The sequence below is a fragment of the Saccopteryx bilineata genome, chromosome 2 (genome assembly GCF_036850765.1).
Source record: "Saccopteryx bilineata isolate mSacBil1 chromosome 2, mSacBil1_pri_phased_curated, whole genome shotgun sequence".
Classification (NCBI taxonomy): Eukaryota; Metazoa; Chordata; class Mammalia; order Chiroptera; family Emballonuridae; genus Saccopteryx; species Saccopteryx bilineata.
In genome coordinates this window covers 336,941,260-336,953,893 of record NC_089491.1, presented here as the reverse complement: position 1 = coordinate 336,953,893, position 12,634 = coordinate 336,941,260, and the positions used below count along the sequence as shown (strand labels likewise).

Here is a 12,634-nt window from a genome sequence, read left to right as displayed (position 1 = left end):
TTGCTATACATTCTTCAACAGCTTTATGGATAGTAACTTACATGTCATAAACTTCATTCATTTTAAGTGTGCCGTTTAATATATTTACAAAGCTATGCAATTATCACCATAATCTTATTTTAGAACATTTTTATCACCCCCCCCCAAATCTTGTACCACTCCATGACTCATCCTCTTCCTGCCCTTGGCAAGCCTAATCTACTTTTGTTTTCTATAGGTTTGCCCATTCTGAACATTTTATTTCATTTAAATGAACATTACATTTAAAAGGAGACAGTATGTGATCTTTTGTGTCTGGCTTTTTTTTTTTTGCATAATATTCTCGAGTTTCATCCATATTCTAGCATATATTAGTACTTTATTCTTTTTTATTGCTGAGTAATATTCTACTGTCTGAATATACTACATTTTGTTTATGTAGTCATCAGCTGATGGACATTTGAATTGTTTTGATGCTATTATAAATGAAATTATTTTCTTAGTTTACTTTTGGCATGTTAATCACTAGGGTATAGAAATACAGTTAATTCTTGTACACTGATCTTGTATCCTGCAACCTTGCTAACCTTATTTTTATTAGTTTTAATAGTATGTTAGTGGATTTCTTCAAATATTTCTAGTTATAACATCACATCATCTGTGAAAGGAGATAATTTTACTTCTTTTCCAATGGATGTCTTTTATTCTTCTTACAGTTTCTGCTTCCATCTATCTTTAGTTTGCTATGAGATGCCTCCTGTTTCTCAGTCAGTAAGTAGCATAGCTTTTCTCTTTGCTATCATTTTGTATGGTCAGACTTTTCAAGTTGAAAAAGACACAGAGAATCTGATTGGCTCTGGTGTTAGCTATGGTTTTTGTTGGGTAAAGCTTTGCATCCTAGTTCATAGGTCTCTTGCCAATAAATGCTGCATTTGGGTTAGAGGATCACTAATAAGCTGTGGTCAGAGAAAAAGAGAGACCACAGGTACTGGGTATTGCAACATATTATCTGTAGAAGGGGCTGTAGGTATGGCCTGGCTTTGAAATTGATATAGAAAACCATATTGTGATCATAAGCATTTTTCCAAAATTAAGAGGTATTATTATTATTTTTTAATTTCAGAAGCTTTCTTTGTTGGTTGTTGGTTGTGATGAATGATGAATTCTAAAGTACTTTTATTTATTTAATTTTTTATTGAGGTATAATTGACATATAACATTATTATATTAGTTTCTGATGTACAATATCATGAGTCCATTCTTGTATATATTGTGAAATGATCACCACAATAAATCTAGCCAACATCTGTCCCCATATATAGTTTTAATTTTTTTTTTGTTATGAGAACTTTCAAGATCCACTATGGTTACAAATAGCATAATGCGTGTCTAAGGTATTTTTAGATAACTCAATAAGACCACTTACTTGTTTCTGTATCCTAAAAGTGAAGGCACCACTACTTATTTTCTCTTTCTTTTTTTTTTATTTAGTGAGAGTCAGGGAGGTAAAGAGGCAGAGAGACAGACTCCCGCATGAGCCCCAATCAGGATTTACCTGGCAAGGCCCCTACAGGGAAATACTCTGCCCATTTGGGGCAGCTGCTCTGTTGCTCTGCAACTGAACTATTTCAGCACCTGAGACAAGGCCATGGAGCCATCCTCAGAACCCAGGACCAACTTGCTCAAAGCATTTGAGCCATGGCTTCAGGAGGAGAAGAGAGAGAAAGAGAAAGATAAAGAGAGAAGAAAGGGGAGGGGGAAGGGTGGAAAAGCAAATGGTCACTTTTCCTGTCCCTGACCAAGGACTTCCACATGCCAGGCTAATGCTCTACCGCTAAGACAACTGGCCAGGGTCAACACCACTACTTTTCATGATTAGCTTTTGTCATATGTATGTGGTTGAAAGAACACATTTAATATTATAAGGAAATAAATATATTTAAGATAATTAGTGGTTCCTTTGTGTCTGTATTCCCCAACGAACTCCTCCCTTGTAATTGGTAAGAATTTATTGAGCATCTGTTTTATGTAGAAATTCCAATAAGTGTGATAATGTTGGAGTAATAAGTGTGGAGGGTATTGTTTGGGGGAGGGGTTCAAAAGAAACAAAAGACATATTTTTTGGGATTTTTACTTTCCTGTAGAAGGCAGGTTAAAACATATTGTACAACTTGAGAACCTGTATAAAACAACATGTGGTCTCAAGACGGCAAAGCAGCATAATACAATTTGGATACATATATGTTGAAAAGAACATAGTGATGACATGCAATGAACTCAGCACTCTTTTACTGACTAGGAATACAGAGATACTGCATTTTTGTGGATACCTTTGGCATAAGAGGATGCCATGCTGTGTTGAGGCTGGCTGCTTTTAAATGGTGAAAGGTACTGAAATTGGCAGTGTGGATGAAAAAGGGGCCACTTACTACACCTGACAAGCTCAGGGGAGGCCTGTATGGAGGGTCTTAGAAACTCAGAGAACTAAAGTATCTATATTTGATTGCATCAAATGAAAACTTTCTAACTAAAAGCAAATCATGGTGGGTAGTCATGTTCTAGGCCTGTATCTTCTTTGACAAAAGTCAATATTTAACTCAGCTGAGCCTGTCTATTGTCTTTCTGCATCTATAGTAACACACCTTTGGAATGACAGAGTAATTCCCTTTTCTTCCAGACCCCTCAGGATACAATCTCCCACCAGAGCAAGAGACTACCAAACCCTTCATTGTTATCTTGTCCTCACATCCATTTTTATGTATTATAAATGTTAGTTGTTAACTATTCTGTACTTGCCAATGTAAAAGAAGTGGTTTTTTCTTTTTCCTCTGTATCTAATCCCAGAGATTTTCCCACTTTGCTATCTCCTACCTCCCTAATATATCACCAATAATTTTAATGTAAGCCTCCTTCTGCCTCCTCCTTTGATTGTAACGTGTAAGTAAACCGCAGTACTGCCATTCTCTGGACCATTATCTCAATCCATTGAGATTTTCCTTCCCAGCAATTGTTGTCAGCTTGGTTCAAATAAAGTCATAAAAATTCTTACACGTTTAGAGTTTTGTATGTTGACAGTCACATTTCTAAAAAGAATACATATGCTTCTGTAAGATTGGGGTCATATGGCAAAACTTACCTGTCACAAAAGAGTTAGCCCAAAAAAAAAAAATGTGTGCATTAAGAAATAAAAATTATTTACTGGTCTTGTAGAGGTGAAATAGAAACTTTCCAAAATAGATCTCAACTTTGTCTGATGTAGTTCTAATTCCTTCTTTAATGTATGTCCTCTTTGACCATGAGTAAACTTTTCTCTACCTCATTAGTATCATGGCCTAACTAGTTTATGTAACTGAAGCGGAAGGAGGCATACAAAACACTGGCCTGCATGTTTGGTGCAAATAATTTATTCTCTGTTTCCTTATATTAAGGTGACCAGTCATCCTCCTTTAGGGAGGACAGTCCTTCTTTTGTAAGTTCCGTCCTCCCTCAAAAAGTGTCCTCCTACATGTCCTCCTTTTTGATATTGGAAGACTGATCTATAAATGTCTGTATTCGATCGATGCAGAATTGATCCATTGCATGTGATGTGATGTATTTGTATCTAAATGAATACTTTTTTCTTACAATTATTATTAAAAATCAATAGGCATGTAAGCATAATTACAATATAAAATATTACAAATGTTTTTATTATGCATTTATCATATTATAGTATATTATTGTTACAATGAATAAAATGTTTCTTTTATTTATGATATTGTTTTCTTCAATTTATTTTTGTCCTTTTCATTGTAAAATAGTTGGTCACCTTATATGCAGTTTTGAAAATTATATTATTTAAAATTTTACTTTACAAAAAGAAATAAAACAGTACATAGTTCATGAGATAAAAATCATAGGCCAAATATAGTGTTTTTTTGAGGAGGGGTGGGTTGGTTTGCCACTAAAATAACAAAATGCAACATTTTGCCTAAGGGATTTGTTTGTGGAAATCTAGAAATGGTTCCAATCGGAGAGTGCAACTCTATTAAACTGTGACTTTTTTTAAGAGAGAGATTGTATTTTGCAACTCACTAGCTTAAATTTCTAGAATACTATCTTAAATAGTACGTTTTGTTATGAATGAACTTCCTGGAAAGTGGCCCAGTTAGATGCCATTGGAGCAGTGAAGACTACAACTCCCAGAATGCCATGCTCTCTTGCGCTCTCCTGATTAAGGCGAGTTTGTCTCCGCACGCTTGGCGCCAGGTGAAGACTACAATTCCCACGTTTCCCAGGGGCTCCGGAAGCCTTGTCAAACTTCACCTGTTGCCATAGCATCCGGGTCCAGAACAACCAATGCGCGTGCCCTTGCTAAGTAGAGGCGGGCCGTTTGTATCTCCCACCAATCGGAGGCATTTTGTTGCAGAGCGTGACCGGAGGAGGTGGGAACCGAGGACCCGCGCCTTCTCCTTGCTTCTTGGGGTCGTGGCCTTGCTCCAGCTGTGCAGGGCACGCGTCCTTCCACGACTTCGCGCGCGTGTGTGCGCGTGGGGCTTGAAGTGCTCGTCGGTCCTCGCTAGAACTCTGCGGGGACAGAAGAAGCTATGGGTGGGACCTCCAGCACCCGCCGGGTCACCTTCGAGGCGGACGAGAATGAGAACATCACCGTGGTGAAGGGCATCCGGGTGAGTGACAGTGGGCGGGCGGAGGGCAAGCGCTCGGACTTGGACCCCAGACCTCCAACCTTCCCCGGACCGGCCCCCAAGGTCGTCCGGCCCGAGGCTGAGTTTTCTGCAAAGAAGCTTGAAGTTTCTAGACCTGGGACATCCATTCAGAGCTGTTACCTGCTTGCAGCACTGCTCTGGGCCAGGGGGTCGCCCCGTTGATTTACATCTTCCGGGACTCGCAGTCTAATGTTGACTGTGTTGCTCACTGGCTGTGGGACTTTATTTGAAACTCATGCCTCACTGTACCCATCTGTGAGGTGAGGCTTGTCTTACTCCTCCTGGCTTCAGGACCTAGACCCTGTTTTTGCACTGCCTATATCACCTCTTTCGGAGGAATTGGTATTTTATGGAGCCCTTTATCTGTCCTCTGTCACTGAGTACTGTTTCTTTCATAGCACCCATTCCTCCAACACACACCCCGCACCTCACACACCATCCATCATAGACTTCTGGCCTCAGGTGGCTTCTGGCTTTTCCCTTCTTCATTTTCAGTTGACATCTCCTTTTTCCCAGGCACCTCCTCTGTGGCCTGTGGCCCCTAGGTTCTGGACTAGGCCTAGCTGATTCAGGACTGGTGCCTGCCAGCCTGGTAGGGCTTGAGATAGGATTGCAGTTTTTCAGACCACTCCGAGCAATGCAGTCAGTTCCAGCTGAGACCCTAGAGGATTTTTGAATGCCCGCATCATGTGCTTGATACACACATTGAAAACTTGATTTTTCTCTAGGGTGTCAGTATCCCAGCACTTCATTAACACATTCTCCTGCCACACCTGCATTTGGAGCCTCTCATCTGTGGAAGTATGCCTGAATCTAGTAAAGAAAGCACTTTGAGTTCAGAAAGTTTTATGATAGTTTTTTTCTTCTTCATCCGTTACTCTACAGCCAGCAAAAGTAAATTATGTGTGTAAACTATTTTTTAGCATTTGTTACTGGGAAACAAAACTTAAATGTTAAAAATGTTTAAAAACTTTTTACCCTGAATCTATTAACCTTGAGAAGAATTGATTCAAGTTTTCTTTACAGAAACTCAGATTGTTGAACTCAGTTTTTGGTTTGTGACCAGCATTTCTTTATATCATTAATGAATGGTATAACCACATTTTTTTTCCCGTAAGATGTTGGAGGCTGCATTCTTTTGCACTGTTGTGGTTCAGTTGGTGCTTTTTGGAGTAAAATAAAAATTAACTGCAAACTCTGAGTTTTATGCAGAGATTTGTTTATTCTTGCCTTTAGGCTTTGAGTGTTCCAAACCAGAGGGTGAAAAAGAAATAAAAGAAAAAGGAAAATAAGTTTTGGGTCAGATGACATCAGATAGACAAATGTATAAATCCCATGTTTTCCCACTCTAGTGTAGACACAGCAATGACAGCAAACAAAATTAAAGATTTATATCAAAATCAAATATTAGATAAGGTTAAATAGGATAAGTGTGAATCTAGGGATAGGTATTAAAATGGGAAGATTGGCTAAAACAACCTTTTTAAAAAATGATTTTTTTTTTAAACACAAGCTATATGTTCTTTGGGCACTCAACCTAATGGAAGTATTCTTTATTTATTTATTTTCTTTCTTACAGAGTTGGGGTTATTTGTGTTGTAGTTCAAGCACACACCATGCTCGTTTGACCTTTGTGCTTTGCTTTTCTTCAGTGATTACCCTTCACCTTCTTCAGTGAATACCTTTCACCTGGAATGCCCTGGCAGCGCTCTCAGAGTTGCTTCAAATCTTTTTGTCAAGGGTGATTTGCAGTTGCTCTGAGCTTCAGTTTTCTCATCTGCAAAATGATGGGGCTTGAGTCCATTGCTAAGAACTCTGGTTTTTCCTGGTTCTGAAATTCTGTGCGTCTGGTGGCACCGTAAGTTTCCTGTAGCCATACTCAGCCCATTGCAGTTTCCTCTAAAAATGGCGTGCTGTTCAGCTTTTGAGTACTCAGGGGTCATTGCGATTTCTTTGAGGTCCTGGTCAAAAGAGCACCAACTTGGAGTTAAATGTACCTGAGTTTAAATCTCAGAGCAGGTGTTTGTCAGCCTGTGACCTTGGACAAGTCCCGTCTCTGATTGTGTTTCCTCATCCTGAACTACCACTTCCCGACTGGTAAGGAGATGAGGTAAGGTATTTGAAGCACGTGGCACATTGTAGATTTTTAGTACAAGGCAGCTGTTCTACTGGGTCTCTTCCGTATCCAGTATTCTAAGATCCTTTGGCAGTGCGATGTGTTTTAGTGTAAGGAGCGTGTGCTTCATTCAGAACCAGGCAGACCTGGGTTTGGCCCCAGCTCTGTCTCTCACTTTGCTGTATGGCCCTTGACAAGCCACTGTCGATGTGTTTCCCTGTTCAGTATATTGCGATTATGCAGCCTAATTGTGATACTTAGGTGTCCAGCGATGGTGGAGTTTTGACATAAAGCGTGTGAGCATCTAGCATAGTGCCTAGTACCTTGAGAGCATTTGGTACTTTATAGTAGCTGCTATGAGAGCTGTTCAAGGGAATGAATGGATAAGTAAACCTACAGACACTTAAAAGAAGAGATAAAAATAAGACTAGATTGTGTTCCCATAGGCATACCGAGAGAGGTGCAGACTGGAAAGGCGGAGTCCTGAGTTCTGCAACAGATTGTGTGATTTTCGTTTGGGTGTTTTTATATGTTTTCAGCTAACCTTTGTGTTTTACTGAGCTTGCAGCAGTCTTGTTCTCCCCTCCCCTGAGGTGTTGGGAAGGATAAGCGACACTGTCAGTATCATCAGTGAGTGAGCTACAGTTGTTAGCTTAGATCAGGGGTCCCCAAACTACGGCCCGCGGGCCACATGCAGCCCCCTGAGTCCATTTATCCGGCCCCCACCGCACTTCCAGAAGGGGCATCTCTCTCATTGGTGGTCACTGAGAGGAGTACTGTATATGGCGGCACCGCAAAGCACGGCGTCGCTCATGTACAGTACTACTTCTGGTGACGCGGGATGTACGCGTCACAGCTCTGGAAGCGTGTCATATCACTTGTTACGGCTAGCAGTGACAAATATGGAACCGACATTGACCATCTCATTAGCCAAAAGCAGGCCCATAGTTCCCATTGAAATACTGGTCAGTTTGTTGATTTAAATTTACTTGTTCTTTATTTTAAATATTGTATTTGTTCCCATTTTGTTTTTTTACTTTAAAATAAGATATGTGCAGTGTGCATAGGGATTTGTTCATAGTTTTTTTATAGTCTGGCCCTCCAATGGTCTGAGGAACAGTGAACTGGCCCCCTGTGTAAAAAGTTTGGGGACCCCTGGCTTAGATGATAGAAACATGGTGCTGATAAGGCCCTATTCAGAGCGTTGAATTGCACATAGGTCAGTTCAACTTGACTGTAGAAAACTTTCCAACTTTGCCCACTCATACGAAATGAGGATGATGGGTATGCAACATAATTGAATGACAAGATAACCTGGGGATTTGTTTTTGAACATATGTACCCTGATTTATTAATGTCACCCCATTAAAATTAAAAATTTATTAAAAAAAAAGAAATGAGAGTGTACCAACAATTCAGCAGACTCAGTCATTGCTGGAAAGCCAAGTCTGTGTTCCACTGATAACGGAAGCAATTTCATCTTCATTTATCTTAATAAACAAAGGGTAGCTTTAGTAAGCAACGTCAGGCTTTCGGTAACTAGGCTGCATTTATTAATAGATTATGTTTTTCCAGATTTTTCTTACTGAGGTCATCCATAGCTAGCAATTAAAGGACCTATTACAATTTTAAGTTTTATGTTTCTTCTCGCCTACCAGGTGTTATTTTCATGGTATTTATGCTTGGGCCTTTTTTTTTTTTTTTTTTAATTCTTAGCAGTTGATAGCTTTCCATAAAATAACCCGTATTCTTAACACCTGATTCCAACTTTGAATCTGAAATAACTTCTAGGTTGGATAAAAGACCACCGCCTTGCCTTGCTCTCCTCTCCAAGTTTCAAGTGTATTTCCTGTGATAGACCAAGCGTTTTCCTTATTCATATTTATGAGATAGGATTTTTCCGAGCACCTGCTGGGCCTGCTTGGCAAGTATGGCTTCTCCTCGGTCTTTCACAAGTTTATCTGAAACATCAAAGCTGTGAGCGAGCTCTTCCAGAGCAGATGTCAACATCAATGAGTATCATTTTCAAACTAATATTTATCGTGCTTTCCAGGCATAAGCTAATCTCTGCATCTGGCCTTGAATTGCAAGCTGAAATTCACAGGAGCCAGTTTGGGTACTGTGGATACTTACATGGAATACAACCAGTGCTTGGGAATCCTGGGCAATCGAGAGCCTCTAAATAAAGAGAAATTTAAGGTGGGATGTTGTTCAGGATCCTGAAGAGAGTACATTAATAGAGGCTACGGATCCAGTCAGTCATTGGGAGTGGTAAGGAATGTGGTCCAGGTAATCAGCTACCTGATCCTTTTCCATGAATCTCTTGAGCAAGGTACCATGCTAAGCTTTCTGGATTTTATACAGACAGTAGAAGTTTATCTTTTCCACTAACAAACCCAAAGAAATACAACTTACAAACTACAAATATAAGCTAAAAATTACATTATGTACATGGCATTCGCCCCTACTCTCATGCCCATAAGTAACTATTTGGGAGTTATTTCTTGCAAATAATAATGCCAATTTTTGGAGCTCATGTCTTAAAATGGTAGTTGTATAGAAAACTAATACTCACAGAAAATGACCTATGCTATATGGAAGGAAGACCAAGTGAGAAAAATGGGTCTGAGTTCTTTAATCAGTTTGATAAGACACATATGGAAGAAGGGTCCTAATCAGGGTCCGAACTGTTTGTCTTATGTGGTTCAAACTCTGCAGGCGTCCCCAAACTACGGCCCATGCGGCCCCCTGAGGCCATTTATCCGGTCCCCCGCCGCACTTCTAGAAGGGGCATCTCTTTCATTGGTAGTCAGTGAGAGGAGCACTGTACGTGGTGGCCCTCCAACAGTCTGAGGGACAGTGAACTGGCTCCCTGTGTAAAAAGTTTGGGGACCCCTGCCTATGGAATGGCAACTTAAAAGGAGTTCTCTGTCTCCTTTCACACTGTTCCTTGGAAGGAGAGATACCTAAATTTGGTCCATCTCACTCTCCATTTCTGAGAAAATACTGGACTCTGGGTTGCTGGGTAGGTGTATTTGTGCTAATTTTAGATAAGGCCAGTCAAGGCAGGTGGGAAGAGATGAGTGGGCAGTAGAGGATGACACCATCTTTTCCTACTCTGGAGCCCATGCTGGTGTGAGTAGTACAAACTGAACATTGGCAAACCCCACGTACTTAAATTTCTTTTCAGGAGCAATAGAGAACAGGATGGACAAAGTGGACTGAATTCTGGTGTGCTCACAGGCCCACTTCCCTTCTTCTGTGTTAAAACAGTGGTTCTTACCCTCTGCTAGTTCGTAGACTGCTGATAATCTGTAAACTGTGGGCTCTGCCCACAACTATGCAATAAGCCAAAAGTTTTGCATACAATTAGGGAATTAGTCCATGAACTCCTGAATCCATGGACCTCAGGGCATAAATCCAACATTAATTTGTGTGAGTAGATGTGGGTTATTTCACGGTTGTTTGCTACAAGTAATAAATTGCACGTGATGGAGATGCCAGAGATGTCTGGAAACAGAATAGCCACAGACCTTTAGATAGGAAAAAAGCTTTTTATGAGAAGGACCCTGTTTAAGAGAAAGAGCTTCCCTACAGAAGCTGCTTATCCAGCTCTTGCTTAAGCTTGTGTTGTACTTTTGACCCCCTTTTTGGGTCAGTTTGTGTCATGAAGAAGAGTTGTTCTGTCACTACATGTTGTGGGTGTTACTCTTTCCAGCATCTCTGAATCTTGTCAGCTGCTTCGCAAGTGAGTACCGCAGTTCACAGAGGAGATCTGGTGAGTGCGCAGGTCTGAAGGGCAGCTTGAGATGCAGGATAACGCGGCCTTTGCCTTGCTGTCACCGTAGCTGGGAGGGACCAGGCCGGGGAAACCAACCGCAGGCTTCCCTTGCTTCCTGTGGAAGGGCTGGGAAGGACCCATAGGAATGATTCTAGGAACAGCAACAAAAAGGTTGGCTCTCAATAAGGCAACCTTATGGGATGTTTATCAACTCAAAACATGAAATGTGCTCCTTTGGAGGACATGCTTATAAATTTATTATACTTATAAAAATATAACCAAAGACCAGATTGGGAAATGTTTAGATTGTGACATTTAAGGGGCAAATTTGGAGGCATCGGATAAGCCACAAAAATAAAGTTAACAAGAAGCAATCAGTGATTAGTTTGAAAGAGATGTTGCACTGTTACTGTACTGTCCAGAGAGCACAGCTAGAGATCAGTGAGCACCCTGTGTGCTGCGGTAGGGCTTGGGCGGCCGTCCTGGCAGCAGCTGCAGGCCTCTGCTTCATGCATCGTGTGGAGAAGGCGCTCGGGACCCACTCGGGCTCAGCTGGGGGAGGGACCGAGATGAGTGGTCAGTTGAAGTCCCCATGGCTGGACCTGTATCAGTAATAACTACCAGATATTTGTGGAGCACGTTATCGTTTGCGATGCCCCGTCATCCTTCCTGTAACTCCAGAGGGAGGCGCTGTTTCCCGTTTCCAGATGAGGAAAGTGAGGCCCATTGTAACTTCCCTGGGGTGGGCGGTAGCTACTGGGCAGCCAGAGCTTTTCCCTCTGTTCTGGGCGAGCTTTTTGTTTTAAGGAATGCTACTTTTGAAGCTGCTTTAGGAATCAGAGGGATTTTTTGTAGCATTCATTTTGAAAGTATCAGGAGACAATGATGAGGTGTGAATTTTGGTGAACAGTAGGCAAAGTGGTATTTGGAACTACCGTGGCCTGTCTCCAATACAGGTGAGGGTGTATGGCTAGTACTTGATTTATAGCAAGCTCATTCACTTCTGCTTAGGTTAAAAATCTATATGTACATACATAGTGTAGTTGTAGTTCTCTGACTTTGGCCTGAACTAAATTCAAATATAAAATTATATTTGTCATATTAGCTTTATGTATATTAGCTTAAAATGCAAAATATATTAGGTAAGTAATATAGAGTATATTGTCTATAGTAGTATATGATACATAGTATATATAATGTAAAATATACATTGTATAGCATACTATATTAATACATTAAGTGTGTATTGTGCATGCTATATCAATTAAAGTACTTTAAGATTCTAAAACTTAATAAGGTTCATTTTATCTCCTTAGGAGGAAGTGATAATATCTTTATTTTATCACATGAGGTTGAGGGTGTGTCTTGTTTAATAGTAGAGAAAGCATGTGCTGGGGTTTGGGGTTGCTGCTTGTGGTCCTGGTGTGACCAGTATGTGAATGTTACTCTTTTTTTCTGTAAATTGAGAGGCTTGGAGTCAGTCTTAAAGGGTTTTGTGGAAGATGATTCTCCGCTTTGCAGATGAGTTTCAGCAGTAATCAGTGGCTTTCAGTTGTTGGAAAAGGTGCACCTGCCCTGGCATCTTCAAATAGAATGTCCCCTGGCCCCCCCCTTTCTAACCGCCACTTCTCTTCCAAGCAAGGAGCCAGTCACGGGGCTTGCCTTCCCAGGTCACAGCGTTTGAGCTGTGGTTCTTCCCTGAACCCGTCTCATCAGCATTCTGGTTTGGACCCCAAGATGTAAGTAACTGTTTACGTACAAACTTTTGTTCACTGATGTATCCCAAGGGCCTCAGTTAGTGCTTTGCCCACTAAAAATCTGTGGAAAGGCAGAAAAGCAAGTGCTTGTTTTGCTGCTGGAGTGTCGTATTGGGGATTTGTGCAGGGAGCGGTGGGGCACAAGGAAGGTAGCTCGGGTTAGGCACAGTTGGAGTGGAATGGGGAACTGGTAAGAGACCATGTTAGGCTGTTTGAACCGGATTTTGGAAGGTGATTCCCTCCCAGGGGGTCAGGCAATGTAGGTATGTGTAAAGGCAAAGAGTTGGTAATACAC

The 12,634-nt window shown here is 41.0% G+C and overlaps 1 protein-coding gene across 4 annotated transcripts in view; it reads left to right on the top strand.

The window, feature by feature from the left end:
- Positions 1-4,395: 4,395 nt before the first annotated feature.
- Positions 4,396-12,634, top strand: part of CHCHD3 (coiled-coil-helix-coiled-coil-helix domain containing 3) — a 291,050-nt gene continuing 282,811 nt past the window's right edge. For all 4 annotated transcript variants that reach the window (XM_066262325.1, XM_066262326.1, XM_066262324.1 and 1 more), the window contains exon 1: positions 4,396-4,646. In XM_066262325.1, the coding sequence (XP_066118422.1) occupies positions 4,566-4,646 (81 nt within the window). In that variant the 5' untranslated portion in view covers positions 4,396-4,565. The remainder of the gene's footprint in view (positions 4,647-12,634) is intronic.